Genomic DNA, 16407 nt, shown 5'->3' with positions numbered 1-16407 from the left:
ATCCTCGAGTGCACAGAAATAAAAGAAGACATTTCACAGATTAGAATGGTATATAACTCTTAATTGATATGTCCAAAATTGACAGAGTATTTTTAGTCTCTTTCACACTGGTAAGAAAAAAACCGAGGTGGTATCACCGGCGATATCGCTGACTCCAGAGTGTTAATCATGGTATCTCAAAATAGCACAGTTGAGTACACTTAGATGTTCTTAAGATTAACGGAAGAAGTACTAAAGAAGAATTTTTAGTATATTAAGTACAAAATTAGTGCACAAAAGTAGAGCACTATAAGTACATTATTGAAGTGTACTTTTTTCACCTGGGGGACATTTGAAGACACAATAAAAGGCATGACCATCCCTGTTCTGCCTCAGAGGTTTTTCACCTTGCATACATATTGGCGTGGCAAAGATGACTGTGTCACTGCTGCTACAGTGGCTGGTGCTGCATGGCGTCGGTTTGCCTGTTTCAGCACAACTCTGCAGACTGCTTGGTCAGCCTGCCCTCCCTCTACTTTCTGTGCAAAAAGACATCAACATTGGGGCAATTTTTTCATTCCATAGAAGTGCTCTGTTAAAGACGCACCCTTTCACTTTCAAACCAGAGCCAACAACATGTGTCAGGTCTGTATTACTACTTTGAAACCAGGCATTATAAAAACTGAAAAAAAACATGATGCTGATAATTCTTTACAGAATGTAACAAACAAATTGATGCTTTATTTTCACAGTTTCAACTTGCGTGAGTTTAAATTTGCTCAGACACTGATTTTTGCCATTGAGGAGATTAATAACAGCACACAACTGTTGCCTGGCATTTCTTTGGGCTATAAGATATATGATTCCTGTAGCTCTATAGCTCTGACTATCCTCTCAGGCATGGCATTGATGAACGGTTATGAAGAAACTTTGAGTGATACATCTTGTTCTAGACCACCAGCTGTTCATGCCATTGTTGGAGAGTCAAACTCCTCTCCCACCATTGGCTTGGCATCTGTAGTTGGTCCATTCAGCTTACCTGTTGTAAGAACTCTTTACTTATCTGCTGCTTTTTATGTTTAATCAGTATATGATGAACCACTGGAATATTCACCAAAATAAATGCTTCAAGCCATATTCAACCAATTGAAAACAACTGTTGTAAATATAGAAAGTTTTGTTTAGATTGTAGCAGTGTGTTTATAACAATTATGCTATTTGTATAGTAGTGATGTATAGTGGATTAGGAAATGGAAAAAAAGTATCTGAAAATTGTGTGATTAATATACTCTGCATATTTTTTTTATTGCAGATCAGTCATTTTGCCACATGTGCATGCCTGAGTAACAGAAAAAGGTATCCATCCTTTTTCAGAACAATACCCAGTGATTATTACCAAAGTAAAGCACTGGCTCAGCTTGTCAAACACTTTGGCTGGACTTGGGTTGGGACGGTCAGGAGTCGCAGTGATTATGGTAATAATGGCATCGCAGCATTTGAGGAGGCTGCAAAACAAGAGGGTATTTGTATTGAATATTCAGAGACCATATTTAAAACTGATCCACAAGAGCAGTTCCTGAAGACACTGGATGTGATAAAGAAGGGCACCGCCAGAGTGGTGCTGGCATTTATTGCATTAGGGGATTTTGTTCCCTTCCTGAAAGTAATTGCGCAACATAACATCACAGGGCTGCAGTGGGTTGGCAGTGAATCCTGGATCACTTCTCGAACTCTTGCAGAAACAAAGGAATACAGTTTCCTTTCTGGAGCTGTGGGTTTTGCTGTAACTAATGCCAAACTTGTGGGCCTGCGAGAGTTCCTAGTGAATGTGCACCCTGATCAAGAACCGAAAAATGAACTACTAAAAGAATTTTGGGAAACAGCTTTACAGTGCTCTTTCATGACCAGCGGCAGTGGTGCCTGTACTGGCTCAGAGAGACTGGCAGATCTTCAAAATGAATATACAGATGTATCAGAGCTACGGATAGCAAATAAAGTGTACACTGCAGTGTATGCTGTTGCACATACCCTACATAATGTATTAAAAGATTTCAGATCCTTCACCAACAACAGCACAGGAGAACGGCCCACACCGCAAAGGGTATGTTGAGCACATGAAATAACAATAGAAAAATCATAATGAAACCAATTAAAATAGGAATAATGGAATAATATTCTCAGATTTTGGAGTATATGAGGGATGTGAGATTCAACGTCAAAACAGGTGAAGAAATATTCTTTGATGCAAGTGGTGATCCAGTGGCAAGATATGACCTGGTGAACTGGCAACTTGCTGGGAATGGAGGTGTGCAGTTTAAGAATGTGGGCCTCTATGACAGTTCACTGCCTTCAGAGCAACGCCTTCAAGTCAATCAGGAACATGTGCTATGGGCAGGGAACAGTGGACAGGTACATTGATTCTTTACATTACATTATTGAGGGCATGTGAAATATCTGTTAGAATTATGAAAAGTAACAAAGAGTGAAATCATATAAAAATGATTTCATGATGATAAACAATTAATTTAAAGCTGCAGTCCATAAGTTTTGCCTCTTTGTAGCATCTGTTAGAAACCTGCAATTACAGTTTTCAAATTAAGCAGAATTATCATCTTTATGTGGGTTGTGCATTGGCACAGCTCCTCAGCGCGGATGAATCTAATGTTTTGAGGAGAATGTGTGGCTGTCAGTCACTGCACAGGTGGATACCGTACTTCAGAATCATAAATTTTCACTGGAAAATGTCATCTGAACAAGTAAGTAACAAATCTGCCACTTTTATTCTGACCAGCTGAGAAAAAAAAAAGCATTACAATAAATCGTGCTACCAATGGTGATTAAATCTAACGATTTCTTAGCTCATATCACATCAAACCATGCAAATTATTATTACTGTTATACTTTGTTCTCAAATTGTTAACGTTAACAACATCAGCATTGCGTGACTACGTGTATTTAGTGTTTATTAGCGTTACCTGTAGATTTCAATTTCTGTACAGTCTAATCTCTAATGTTAATTTGTCATCAAAATGATAAGTTTATTATTCCAGTTGCTGTAAGAAAAGGAAATAAATGATCCGCCACCTGCAGCATCCTCACATGCGATATAGCCTACTAGCCGGGACTCCTTTTTTATGTAAACAGATGTGACATAATGACGCAAAGACGAACGGTGGCATGCTCGAATTTTCCGCGGAAACCTACCAGTACCACTCAAATTAGAACGCATTATTAAAAGTTTACTGTTGTGAATCAGGTTAAGGTCAGGAGATGAACACTGTTTTGAACACTGGCTGGTTATGTACTTGCTCAAAAATTGATTTTGGATAATTTTTAACCAAAAAATAAAAAATAAATGGACTGCAGCTTAAATGATTCAAATCATCATTTGGGGTCTTATATAACACATTATTTTCTCATAGTTACCTGTGTCCGTGTGCAGTGAAAGCTGCCCCCCTGGAACTAGGAAGGCTATGCAAAAAGGACGACCTGTCTGCTGTTATGACTGTATTCCATGTGCAGATGGAGAAATCAGTAATGGCACAGGTAAATTATCATGAAAGTGTGATGAAGTTCAATGTAAACATTGGTGAAATGACTTCATGATGCATTTCCCATTCAATAATCTTTTCTTGAAATTCCTTCACAGATTCTAGTGACTGCTTTCCTTGTGATTTGGAGTACTGGTCAAATGAAAGCAGAGACAGATGTATATTAAAAGTGGTTGAATTCCTTTCCTATACAGAAATCATGGGGATGTTGCTTTGTATTTTCTCCTTTATTGGGGTGTTTTTAACGGCAATGGTATCTTTTCTGTTTTATCTTCATAAAGAAACAGCTATTGTCAGAGCCAATAACTCAGAGCTGAGCTTCCTGCTGCTCTTTTCATTGACTCTGTGTTTCCTCTGTTCACTTACTTTCATTGGTCGGCCCACTGAGTGGTCCTGTATGTTGCGTCACACAGCATTTGGGATCACTTTCGTCCTCAGTATCTCTTGTGTTCTGGGGAAAACAATAGTGGTGTTAATGGCTTTCAGGGCTACACTTCCAGGAAGCAATGTCATGAAATGGTTTGGACCTGCACAACAACGACTCAGTGTTGTTTTCTTAACGTTAATACAGGTGATTATATGTGTGCTTTGGTTAACAATATCCCCTCCTTTTCCAAATAGGAATTTGAGCTATTACAGAGAAAAGATTGTCCTAGAGTGTAACTTAGGTTCAGCTCTTGGTTTCTGGGCTGTTCTAGGATATACTGGCCTGCTATCAGTCTTGTGTTTTGTTTTAGCTTTTCTTGCACGGAAGCTCCCTGATAACTTCAACGAAGCCAAATTCATCACATTCAGTATGCTCATATTCTGTGCTGTCTGGCTCACATTTATCCCAGCTTATATTAGTTCTCCTGGAAAATTTACGGTAGCTGTGGAGATATTTGCTATTTTAGCATCAAGTTTTGGTTTACTATTTTGCATATTTGCTCCAAAATGTTACATCATTTTACTAAAACCAGAGAAGAACACAAAGAAACAAATGATGGGGAAATCTTAATCTAAAGCCTATTAAACCTTTAAATAAGCATGCCATTGAACAACATAGCTGTACAAAGCAACAGTTAAGTAATCCAACTGAAAACAAAAAAAAGTAAAATATGGTTTGTAATTTTTAGTCATAATAACTGAACAAGTTTCATTATTACCTGGACATATATATATATATATATAGTACAACAGCAGCACTAGTTTCAGGGCTGTCTGACCCATTAGTTTTGCTCTCCACAGGCTGTGGCAGGCTCTGCAGTGTAGGCCGGGTCAGCACAAGACACAGTGGACTCTCACTGACCATCTCCATCACAGCCATGTTCTGGACCTGCACTGTGTACTTCCTAATAAAAAATGACATTGACTTTTTGCAATTAACAAAAAATGGAAATTTAAATTAATGACCTGTATTTCTAACAGCTTATATAATAATAATTATAATAATAATAAAACATCTGTTCTCAGAACAAGGAAAATAAGTTTTCCACTGAGCCCCACTTTGGTGAGTTTTGTTAAGATTTTGACTGAAAAGCTGAAATTTTACTTTGGACACCAAACACTATCATCACGTGGTGTTATGTCCTTGTGTTATGTTGAAGTTTTTTCTTCTTTCCCAGATTCTTTTTTCTACTTTTTCTTTCAATTTCACAGTGCCATGCCATTGGTTCACGGCAGGTCACCTGATCCCTGTGCTTCCTGTGATGTCATCAATCTAGTCTCCAATCGGCTCATTACACAGTGGCATAAAAGTGGAGTAAAGATGTCACTCACAAGGCCCGAGAGAATCAGAGATTTTGATTTAAATTTTGGGTTGTTGTAGTGACTTTGTTTTGTGTATCCCCTGTGTAATTAGTAACTGTATATACTATGACTTGTGTAACACTGTGCTCATTCCCTATTCATCTTACCTTTCATTGCTTAAGTCATATCCGAGGTTGAAGAAGGGACATGTAAGCAAGTTGCGCGACTTACATTGTGCACATGTAGGGATTTCACTTGAGTTGTATTAGAAACACTAGGGCAGGGACGAGCTCCATCCGCTGTATTTTTGTTTTGGAATAGTGTATTTAGGTAAGATGTCTGAGACATATTCTTTTCTTTCTTCTCATTGATAGTTTAGAGCACATGTGTCAAACTCCACTCCTGGAGGGCCACTGTCTCGTAGAGTTTAACTCCAACCACCCCCAAAACACATGCCTGGAAGTTTCTAGTAATCCCGAAGACCTTGATTAGCTGGCTGGGTGTGTTTAATAAGGGTTGGAGCTAAACAACTGGACCTAAGCTGAGATTGACACCCTTGGTTTAGAGGGTAAAGTTAGTTTGGGTTTGATTATTTCTTTGATTTGGATGCTGTCCGTGTTTCTTCTCCAATTCTCTTTTCCCCTATTTTGTTCTAATATTTGTGTTTACCATTCCTTTTTGATTTTATATATATATATATATAAAATATGTGTTTGTAATGTAAGTAGTGTATATTTTCTTGTTTATTTCCCTTCTTATATTGTAAAAATATATTTTCTCTTGTTACTCATAACCTAACATTACAAATAAAATTGCTAGTCACTCAGTTTGGTAGTTTATGGCTGCCCTGTTACCTCATTTGGTTGTGGCATGGGAATGAGGTGTGAACAGTCCAAACAAGGGCAAGGCATACATAAGTATAGGCTGGTCAGGGATGAGGCCGCTCCAGACACCAAGGCAACGATGGAGAAGGAAGGAACCAGAAGCAGAAGCAACAGATTTGGCTGCCAGGTCAGGAGAGTCAGTAACCAGAACGAATAAGTCAAAAAGTAAATAAATACAAGACCAGACTGGCAGAAAAACAATAAATAAATAAATAAATGCAGTGAGAGCTAACAAGACCTGTAGAAAAAAGCAAGCTAGGCACACGCAACGAACCAGCAAAGACATGAGGGAAAGCAGCACAATATAAATGATGCAGAACACATAAGGTTCTGGTGAACACAGTCAAGCAAAAGAGGACTAGCTACTAGCTGTGTTCGACATCGGCTGTGGCTGGATGGAACTGATTGGCAAGAATTGCCGTTTGCAGTTGGGGAGGAGCTATATAAGCATATACTATTTAAATACCACAGAACAACGTCAGTCTCCTTTCTTTGCAGAATGCGATATATCCGCTCAACCAATCACAGCGCACCATTCCACGCACTGTAAACAGTAATGGCGGCGCTCTGAATACACCCGCCATCCTAGTTTTCTTTATCTGCTTTGTACTTTGTGATCAACAAAAACAGAAAAATGAATAATTTTGACGGCATTGATGAACCTGTGGTGGTTTCTGCGGTGGGGAAGAAACGCAATTCATCGAAATGTAATCATTTACGTGAGGAGATTAAGAAGATGAGGCACTCGAGTCGAGAGGAGGAAAAATGCTGGCTGTTGCTTGTTCCACGACAGCATCAAACTTCTGTCACGGTCCCCAAAACTGAATAATGGACAGTTTTTAAAAGCCGTTTTTAATACCAATGTACTCTGTAAATGTGTTTATTTTAACTGTGCGGTGGTGCCAGATACTCGCTAATGACAAACGGAGACATAATTTATTTATAACATTAACAAGATGACTCGTTGAATTCATTTTGGGAGCGACAGCTGAATGTATTTTTAGTAAAATGCCTGTATATAAGATTAGTATTGGCAAAGTTCAGAGGCTGTCATATATGTGAATCAACTTACTTTGTTGTGTATTTTCAATATGACAAATAACTTTTATATTGATGGATTAATCACATTTTGAAAAAAAAAAAAAAAAAAAAAAACCGTGTTATTGCATTTTGGGGGGAAAACAATTTTTATAATAAAACAGTTTTTATAATAAACCTTAAAATCAAAATGTAGATTTCAATTTTTTATGTTTTTATAACCAAAATATGCTATGTGAAAGTTTGAAACAGAAAATAGTGGTTTTCATCTTGCCACTTTCTTGGTAAAGAAAACACCTTTCTACTCAAATTAATCAACATGGAGTTACAGCGTTTTAGAACCAAACTCTTCAAATACAGATTTGTGTTAGGGTGCGTTCACACTTGTCATGTTTGGTTGGATTAAAACGAACCCTGGTGCGATTGCTCTGTCAGGGTAACCACCCGTCCCGCGCGTTGTACCGCACAGCATTTTCACTCCTTGTACCGCACGTCGCATATTGAGAAAATGTCCCGCATTTTCATCAGTCTGTTGGTTTTTAATTATAATATTAAGAAAACGTGCGTGCGTTCTTTTGCCTTTTTAAGAAAGCATATTTTATTTATTCTTTTTGCTGCGTAGTTTTTCCACCTATATTTAACAGCGCTTAGACAGAAGTAACATCCCGCCTTACACAAATACAACAGCCGTTTTTTAAATCCTATCCAATGGTTGAAAAGAAAGGAGTAAACACGGTCACTGGTAGGTTGTGACGGCTGCCAATCCAAATGTGGAGCGGAGTTGGACTTGGTCAGAACTGTTTCAAAAATAGGGCGACCAGACGTCCCCGTTTTCCGGGGACAGTCCCGGTTTTTGGTGTTCTGTCCCCGGAAATGTCCCCGTTTTACAGCTCGTTCAAAACAACCCGCATATACATTGCAAAAAGCCCGACGAGCATTCAGCAGCCTGCTGGAGAAATTGTGTAGTGATCATATTCACCAACAGAGGGGGCTGTGCAGCTACACTTGGTCGCGCGCGCGCCGCTACTTCATGAGGAGCGTAATCTGGATCTGGACCAGAGTAAAGCGCCATTATCGTCAAATATCAAAATAAACATCGTTATCGGTTTCAAGGTAGTAACATACTAACCATTCATGTTAAATTAAAGTAATACTGTTTCTATGTTTTATAACAGGGCCTCAATAGGGTGCGAGATTGTTTTGCACAATTTTAAACGTCCACAAAAGTTCCGCAGTCACAACGCAGCAATTTCCACACACACGTCTTAACTACGTTGCGAAGGTACACTCAGATATGAATAAATAAAAAATAAAATAAAAATAATACACGTACTTTGTGCTTAAAATGAGTCTAAAATGCAAAATAGTTAAAAGTTAAAACAGTTGTAATTTACAGCTAAAAAACAGCTTGTGAAAATTAAAATATTAAATTCAATAATGTTAAAAAATATTTGTTAAATGCTGTTTTATATTTATCTTCTTATATTTATGTTGTTTTATTTTTGTAATGTAATGTGCTTTTGTAAAGTCATACTAATGTTATAATAGGCATATTGTTTTGAACTGCTTTTACAGTGGTTACTATTAATCGTGTAAAAGTTTTTTTTTTTTTTTGGTGAACTGTATTAAAAGCAGAGCAGAAATCCTAATAATAAAACTAATAACACAATAGTAACACAAATCTGTATTTCTATAACAGTAAAAGCCATTTTCATGTAGTCACGATGCTATGTTGTGTCATGTATATCGAAATAAAACTGATAAAAACGTAGACCCCACTTCTGTGGTATTTAAATAGTATATGCTTATGTTGAAGTTCATTCTTGTACAAACAAACGCTGTAAGCAGTACATAAAGTATTGAATGAAAATGTCTGAAACATCTGTGTATTGGACAAATATTGCATTTATTTCATTTAAGCTGTGATAAAGTATGCAAACGCAGAGCGAGCGTCACTGCTGGATGCAGAAAATGTCCAACTGCACGCCTCCGTTTTCAGCTCCTCCCCAACTGCAAATGGCAAAACTCTCGCCGATCAGTTGCATCCAGCCGTAGCCGATGTCGAACACAGCTAGTAGCTAGTCCTCTCTTTTGCTTGACTGTGTTCACCAGAACCTTATGTGCTCTGCTCTCATATTGTGCTCCAATCTGTTGCTTCTGCAGTTTCATCTCCCTGTGCCAAGTCTCTGGTTCCTTCCTTCTCCATCATTGCCTTGGCGTCTGGAGCGACCTCATCCCCGACCAGCCTATACTCATGTTTGCCTTGGCCTTGTTTGGACTATTCACACCTTACCCTCCTTGTCTTGTCAATTGTTAATAAATATCACCCATAACTCATTCTGCTTCTGAATCCTCTCTCACAGAAGCGTGATATGCATTCCCATGCCACAACCAAATGAGGTAAAAGAACAGCCATAAACTACCAAACTGAGTGACAAGCAATTTTATTTGTAATGTTAGCTTATGAGTAACAAGAGAAAATATATATTTACAATATAAGAAGGGGAATAAACAAGAAAATATACACTACTTACATTACACACACACACATATGTGTATATATATATATATATATATATATATATATATATATATATATCAAAAAGGAATGGTAAACACAAATATTAGAACAAAATAGGGGAAAAGAGAATTGGAGAAGAAACACGGGCGGCATCCAAATCAAAGAAATAATCAAACCCAAACTAACTTTACCCTCTAAACCAAGGGTGTCAATCTCAGCTTAGGTCCAGTTGTTTAGCTCCAACCCTTATTAAACACACCCAGCCAGCTAATCAAGGTCTTCAGGATTACTAGAAACTTCCAGGCATGTGTTTTGGAGGTGGTTAGAGCTAAACTCTATGGGAGAGTGGCCCTCCAGGAGTGGAGTTTGACACATGTGCTCTAAACTATCAATGACAAGAAAGAAAGAAATATGTGTCAGACATTCTACCTAAATACACTATTCCAAAACAAAAATACAGCGGATGGAGCTCGCCCCTGCCCTAGTGTTTCTAATACAACTCAAGTGAAATCCTTACGTGTGCACAATGTAAGTCACGCAACTTGCTTACCTGTCCCTTCTCCAACCTCGGATATGACTTAAGCAATGACAGGTAAGACGAATAGGGAATGAGCACAGTGTTGCACAAATCAAAGTATATACAGTTACTAATCACACAGGGGATACACAAAACAAAGTCACTACAACAACCCAAAATTTAAATCAAAATCTCTGGTTTTCTCGGGCCTTGTGAGTGACATCTTTACTCCACTTTTATGCCACTGTGTAGTGAGCCAATTGGAGACATAGGGTGCTTCTCAATATCCCTCCTCGTTTCCTCGCTCCTCCGTCCTCCATCCTATGACCCGGAAACCGATCAAGCTCAGCCATCTTGAAGGACATCTCATTTCTCTAATTGCACCGTGAGGAGGCGAGAATCAAGGAGTGAGGAAGCTTCCTGAGGAGTCATGAGTGAGGATACACAGTGTATCCTTTGCGGAAGTCTTTCTCATCGAGAAACGTGACGCACATATACATTCTCCTCCCCCTTCATATCTGTCACAATAATTTAAATGTATGCTTTACTTTAGCAGTTTAAATAAACTTTACATCTCACGTATTTCAAAAGGGCATCATGCTTTATCAATATATTATATATATTTTTTAAAATAACCAAACTTTAACAACATGTGGGTAGATCCCTCGAGTGCAGCTGATGACGCTTTGAAGTGACGCTAAAGCGAGCGAGGATATCATTACACTTGATTCAATTCCTCCATCCTCGAGCCTTTTCCTTGCGTCCTTCCCTCGCATCCTGAAGGGGTGGAGCTAAGACGTGAGGAAAGGAAGCGAGGAAAGAAAACGAGGATAAACCAATAAGAATTGAGAAGCACCCTAGATTGATGACATCACGGGAAGCACAGGGATCAGGTGACCTGCCGTGAACCAATGGCATGGAACTGTGAAATTGAAAGAAAAGGTAGAAAAAAGAATCTGGGAAAGAAGAAAAAACTTCAACATAACACAAGGATGTAACAGCACGTGATGAAAGTGTTTGGTGTCCAAAGTGAAATTTCAGCTTTTCAGTCAAAATCTTCACAAAACTCACCAAAGTGGGTCTTAGTGGAAAACTTATTTTCCTTGTTCTGAGAACAGATGTTTTATTATTATTATAATTATTATTATATAAGCTGTTAGAAATACAGGTCATTAATTTAAATTTCCATTTCTTGTTAACTGCAAAAAGTCAATGTCATTTTTTATTAGGAAGTACACAGTGCAGGTCCAGAACATGGCTGTGATGGAGATGGTCAGTGAGAGTCCACTGTGTCTTGTGCTGACCCGGCCTACACTGCAGAGCCTGTCACAGCCTGTGGAGAGCAAAACTAATGGGTCAGACAGCCCTGAAACTAATGCTGCTGTTGTACTGTGTGTGTATGTATATATATATATATATATATATATATATAGTCTAGGTAATAATGAAACTTTTTCAGTTATTATGACAGTTTTCAGTTGGATTACTTTTGCTTTGTATAGCTATGTTGTTTAATGGCATGCTTGTTTGTGGGTTTAATAGGCTTTAGATTAAGATTTTCCCATTATTTGTTTCTTTGTGTTTTTCTCTGGTTTTAGTAAAATGATGTAACATTTTGGAGCAAATATGCAAAATAGTAAACCAAAACTTGATGCTAAAATAGCAAATATCTCCACAGCTACCGTAAATTTTCCAGGAGAACTAATGTAAGCTGGGATAAATGTGAGCCAGACAGCACAAAAAATGAGCATACTGAATGTGATGAATTTGGCTTCATTGAAGTTATCAGGGAGCTTCCGTGCAAGAAAAGCTAAAACAAAACACAAGACTGATAGCAGGCCAGTATATCCTAGAACAGCCCAGAAACCAAGAGCTGAACCTAAGTTACACTCTAGGACAATCTTTTCTCTGTAATAGCTCAAATTCCTATTTGGAAAAGGAGGGGATATTGTTAACCAAAGCACACATATAATCACCTGTATTAACGTTAAGAAAACAACACTGAGTCGTTGTTGTGCAGGTCCAAACCATTTCATGACATTGCTTCCTGGAAGTGTAGCCCTGAAAGCCATTAACACCACTATTGTTTTCCCCAAAACACAAGAGATACAGAGTACGAAAGTAATCCCAAATGCTGTGTGACGCAACATACAGGACCACTCAGTGGGCCGACCAATGAAAGTAAGTGAACAGAGGAAACACAGAGTCAATGAAAAGAGCAGCAGGAAGCTCAGCTCTGAGTTATTGGCTCTGACAATAGGTGTTTCTTTATGAAGATAAAACAGAAAAGATACCACTGCTGTTAAAAACACCCCAATAAAGGAGAAAATACAAAGCACCATCCCCATGATTTCTGTATAGGAAAGGAATTCAACCACTTTTAATATACATCTGTCTCTGCTTTCATTCGACCAGTACTCCAAATCACAAGGAAAGCAGTCACTAGAATCTGTGAAGGAATTTCAAGAAAAGGTTATTGAATGGGAAATGCATCATGAAGTCATTTCACCAATGTTTACATTTAACTTTATATCACACTTTCATGATAATTTACCTGTGCCATTACTGACTTCTCCATCTGCACATGGAATACAGTCATAACAGCAGACAGGTCGCCCTTTTTGCATAGCCTTCCTAGTTCCAGGGGGGCAGCTCTCACTGCACACGGACACAGGCAACTATGAGAAAATAATGTGTTATAGAAGACCCCAAATGATGATTTGAATTATTAAATCTGCCGTTCATTTTTTTTTTTTTTTTTTTTTTTTGGTTAAAAATGATCCAAAATCAATTTTTGAGCAAGTACATAACCAGCCAGTGTTCAAAACAGTGCATGCTTGTAATAATGCGTTCTAATTTGAGTGGTACTGGTAGGTTTCCGTGGAAAATTCGAGCATGCCACCGTTCGTCTTTGCACTAAATACACGTAGTCACGCAATGCTGATGTTGTTAACGTTAACAATTCAAGAACAAAGTATAACAGTAATAATAATTTGCACGGTTTGATGTGATATGAGCTAAGCGATCGTTAGATTTAATCACCATTAGTAGCGCGATTTATTGTAATGCTTTTTCTTCTCAGCTGGTCAGAACAAAAGTGGCAGATTTGTTACTTACTTGTTCAGATGACATTTTCCAGTGAAAATTCTTATTTTGGTCATACTTCCAAATACTACTACAATCTGTGATTCCGAAGTACGGTATCCACCTGTGCAGTGACTGACAGCCACACATTCTCCTCAAAACATTAGATTCATCCGCGCTGAGGAGCTGTGCCAATGCACAACCCACATAAAGATGATAATTCTACTTAATTTGAAAACTGTAATTGCAGGTTTCTAACAGAGATGCTACAAAGAGGCAAAACTTACGGACTGCAGCTTTAAATTAATTGTTTATCATCATGAAATCATTTTTATATGATTTCACTCTTTGTTACTTTTCATAATTTTAACAGATATTTCACATGCCCTCAATAATGTAATGTAAAGAATCAATGTACCTGTCCACTGTTCCCTGCCCATAGCACATGTTCCTGATTGACTTGAAGGCGTTGCTCTGAAGGCAGTGAACTGTCATAGAGGCCCACATTCTTAAACTGCACACCTCCATTCCCAGCAAGTTGCCAGTTCACCAGGTCATATCTTGCCACTGGATCACCATTTGCATCAAAGAATATTTCTTCACCTGTTTTGACGCTGAATCTCACATCCCTCATATACTCCAAAATCTGAGAGGATTATTCCATTATTCCTATTTTAATTTGTTTCATTATGATTTTTCTATTGTTATTTCATGTGCTCAACATACCCTTTGCGGTGTGGGCCATTCTCCTTTGCTGTTGTTGGTGAAGGATCTGAAATCTTTTAATACATTATGTAGGGTATGTGCAACAGCATACACTGCAGTGTACACTTTATTTGCTATCCGTAGCTCTGATACATCTGTATATTCGTTTTGAAGATCTGCCAGTCTCTCTGAGCCAGTACAGGCACCACTGCCGCTGGTCATGAAAGAGCACTGTAAAGATGTTTCCCAAAATTCTTTTAGCAATTCATTTTTCGGTTCTTGATCAGGGTGCACATTCACTAGGAAATCTCGCAGGCCCACAAGTTTGGCATTAGTTATAGCAAAACCCACAGCTCCAGAAAGGAAACTGTATTCCTTTGTTTCTGCAAGAGTTCGAGAAGTGATCCAGGATTCACTGCCAACCCACTGCAGCCCTGTGATGTTGTGTTGCGCAATTACTTTCAGGAAGGGAACAAAATCCCCTGATGCAATAAAGGCCAGCACCACTCTGGCGGTGCCCTTCTTTATCACATCCAGTGTCTTCAGGAACTGCTCTTGTGGATCAGTTTTAAATATGGTCTCTGAATATTCAATACAAATACCCTCTTGTTTTGCAGCCTCCTCAAATGCTGCGATGCCATTATTACCATAATCACTGCGACTCCTTACCGTCCCAACCCAAGTCCAGCCAAAGTGCTTGACAAGCTGAGCCAGTGCTCTGCTTTGGAAATAATCACTGGGTATTGTTCTGAAAAAGGATGGATACCTTTTTCTGTTACTCAGGCATGCACATGTGGCAAAATGACTGATCTGCAATAAAAATATGCAGAGTATATTAATCACACAATTTTCAGATACTTTTTTTTCCCATTCCTAATCCACTATACATCACTACTATACAAATAGCATAATTGTTATAAACACACTGCTACAATCTAAACAAAACTTTCTATATTTACAACAGTTGTTTTCAATTGGTTGAATATGGCTTGAAGCATTTATTTTGGTGAATATTCCAGTGGTTCATCATACACTGATTAAACATAAAAAGCAGCAGATAAGTAAAGAGTTCTTACAACAGGTAAGCTGAATGGACCAACTACAGATGCCAAGCCAATGGTGGGAGAGGAGTTTGACTCTCCAACAATGGCATGAACAGCTGGTGGTCTAGAGCAGGATGTATCACTCAAAGTTTCTTCATAACCGTTCATCAATGCCATGCCTGAAAGGATAGTCAGATGTATAGAGCTACAGGAATCATATATCTTATAGCCCAAAGAAATGCCAGGCAACAGTTGTGTGCTGTTATTAATCTCCTCAATGGCAAAAATCAGTGTCTGAGCAAATTTAAACTCACGCAAGTTGAAGCTGTGAAAATAAGGCATCAATTTGTGTTACATTCTGTAAAGAATTATGAGAATCATGTTCAGCCTTTTTCAGTTTACATAATGCCTGGTTTCAAAGTAGTAATACAGACCTGACACATGTTGTTGGCTCTGGTTTGAAAGTGAAAGGATGCATCTTTAACAGAGCACTTGTATGGAATGAAAAAATTGCCCCAATGTTGATGTCTTTTTGCACAGAAAGTAGAGGGAGGGCAGGCTGACCAAGCAGTCTGCAGAGTTGTGCTGAAACAGGCAAACAGATGCCATGCAGCACCAGCCACTGTAGCAGCAGTGACACAGTCATCTTTGCCATGCCAATATTTATGCAAGGTGAAAAACCTCTGAGGCAGAACAGGGATGGTCATGCCTTTTATTGTGTCTTCAAATGTCCCCCAGGTGAAAAAAGTACACTTCAATTATGTACTTATAGTGTTCTATTTTTGCACACTAATTTTGTACTTAATATACTAAAAATTCTTCTTTAGTACTTTTTAAGATAATCTTAAGAACATCTAAGTGTACTCAACTGTGCTATTTTGAGATACCATGATTAACACTCTGGAGTCAGCAGTATCGCCGGTGATACCACCTCGATTTTTTTCTTACCAGTGTGAAAGAGACTAAAAATACTCTGTCAATTTTGGACATATCAATTAAGAGTTATATACCAGCTCGGAAAAACGCATCAAATTTAGTCAGTTTCATGTACTTTTCATCGTTTTGAGATGCGGTGAGGAATAATTTTAAAAGGATTTGCCTCAGAGGATGAGCATGACTGGTTTCACTTTCATTTTGAGGATCAACTAGATCAAGCCGATGATTGTGAAAGGTAAGTTTTTATTCTTAAGTTCTTAATCACGATATAGTGTCTGTGAATATTAAACTGCAAAACAAAACTGTTTAAATATGAATCCTGCAAGTTTTGTGTGTCTCAGCGTTAATTAATGGGGTAGATCGACGTGCAGTTTCGTTTACTACACACAACTTACATTAGTAAATTGCCATATTGTCTATT

At 38.3% G+C, this 16407-nt stretch overlaps 3 protein-coding genes across 3 annotated transcripts; 2 read left to right on the top strand and 1 right to left on the bottom strand.

Moving 5' to 3' along the window:
• Positions 1–1091: 1091 nt before the first annotated feature.
• Positions 1092–3558, top strand: LOC127500324 (extracellular calcium-sensing receptor-like). The gene is made up of 3 exons (XM_051871428.1): positions 1092–2080; positions 2161–2388; positions 3402–3558. The coding sequence occupies exons 1-3, from the start codon at positions 1211–1213 to the stop codon at positions 3537–3539; spliced, it is 1236 nt and encodes a 411-aa protein (XP_051727388.1). The 5' UTR covers positions 1092–1210; the 3' UTR covers positions 3540–3558.
• Positions 3559–3726: 168 nt separating this feature from the next.
• LOC127500338 (extracellular calcium-sensing receptor-like) lies at positions 3727–6078 on the top strand. Its single transcript, XM_051871444.1, has one exon. It carries the CDS (start codon positions 3730–3732, stop codon positions 4525–4527), a length of 798 nt encoding a protein of 265 aa, XP_051727404.1. The 5' UTR covers positions 3727–3729; the 3' UTR covers positions 4528–6078.
• A 5596-nt stretch (positions 6079–11674) lies between these two features.
• Positions 11675–15859, bottom strand: LOC127500300 (extracellular calcium-sensing receptor-like). Its single transcript, XM_051871391.1, has 6 exons — positions 15485–15859; positions 15084–15375; positions 14029–14817; positions 13721–13948; positions 12773–12896; positions 11675–12667 (listed from the first exon to the last, which is right to left on the bottom strand). The coding sequence occupies exons 1-6, from the start codon at positions 15703–15705 to the stop codon at positions 11769–11771; spliced, it is 2553 nt and encodes an 850-aa protein (XP_051727351.1). The 5' UTR covers positions 15706–15859; the 3' UTR covers positions 11675–11768.
• Between the last annotated feature and the right edge of the window lie 548 nt (positions 15860–16407).

Source organism: Ctenopharyngodon idella, chromosome 18 (genome assembly GCF_019924925.1).
Source record: "Ctenopharyngodon idella isolate HZGC_01 chromosome 18, HZGC01, whole genome shotgun sequence".
NCBI lineage: Eukaryota > Metazoa > Chordata > Actinopteri > Cypriniformes > Xenocyprididae > Ctenopharyngodon > Ctenopharyngodon idella.
The sequence above is the reverse complement of the archived record's forward strand: the minus strand, read 5'-3'. Positions and strand labels throughout refer to the sequence as shown.

Excerpts from the sequence above, each read along its gene's own strand:
- LOC127500324 (XM_051871428.1), top strand. The coding sequence starts at position 1,211 with ATGTATAGTGGATTAGGAAATGGAAAAAAAGTATCTGAAAATTGTGTG. Across the intron at positions 2,081-2,160 it reads AACGGCCCACACCGCAAAGG|ATTTTGGAGTATATGAGGGA; the intron begins GTATGTTGAGCA and ends TAATATTCTCAG. Across the intron at positions 2,389-3,401 it reads GGGCAGGGAACAGTGGACAG|TTACCTGTGTCCGTGTGCAG; the intron begins GTACATTGATTC and ends ATTTTCTCATAG.
- LOC127500300 (XM_051871391.1), bottom strand. The coding sequence starts at position 15,705 with ATGGCAAAGATGACTGTGTCACTGCTGCTACAGTGGCTGGTGCTGCAT. Across the intron at positions 15,376-15,484 it reads GAGCCAACAACATGTGTCAG|CTTCAACTTGCGTGAGTTTA; the intron begins GTCTGTATTACT and ends TTATTTTCACAG. Across the intron at positions 12,668-12,772 it reads AGAAGTCAGTAATGGCACAG|ATTCTAGTGACTGCTTTCCT; the intron begins GTAAATTATCAT and ends ATTCCTTCACAG.
- LOC127500338 (XM_051871444.1), top strand. The coding sequence starts at position 3,730 with ATGGGGATGTTGCTTTGTATTTTCTCCTTTATTGGGGTGTTTTTAACG.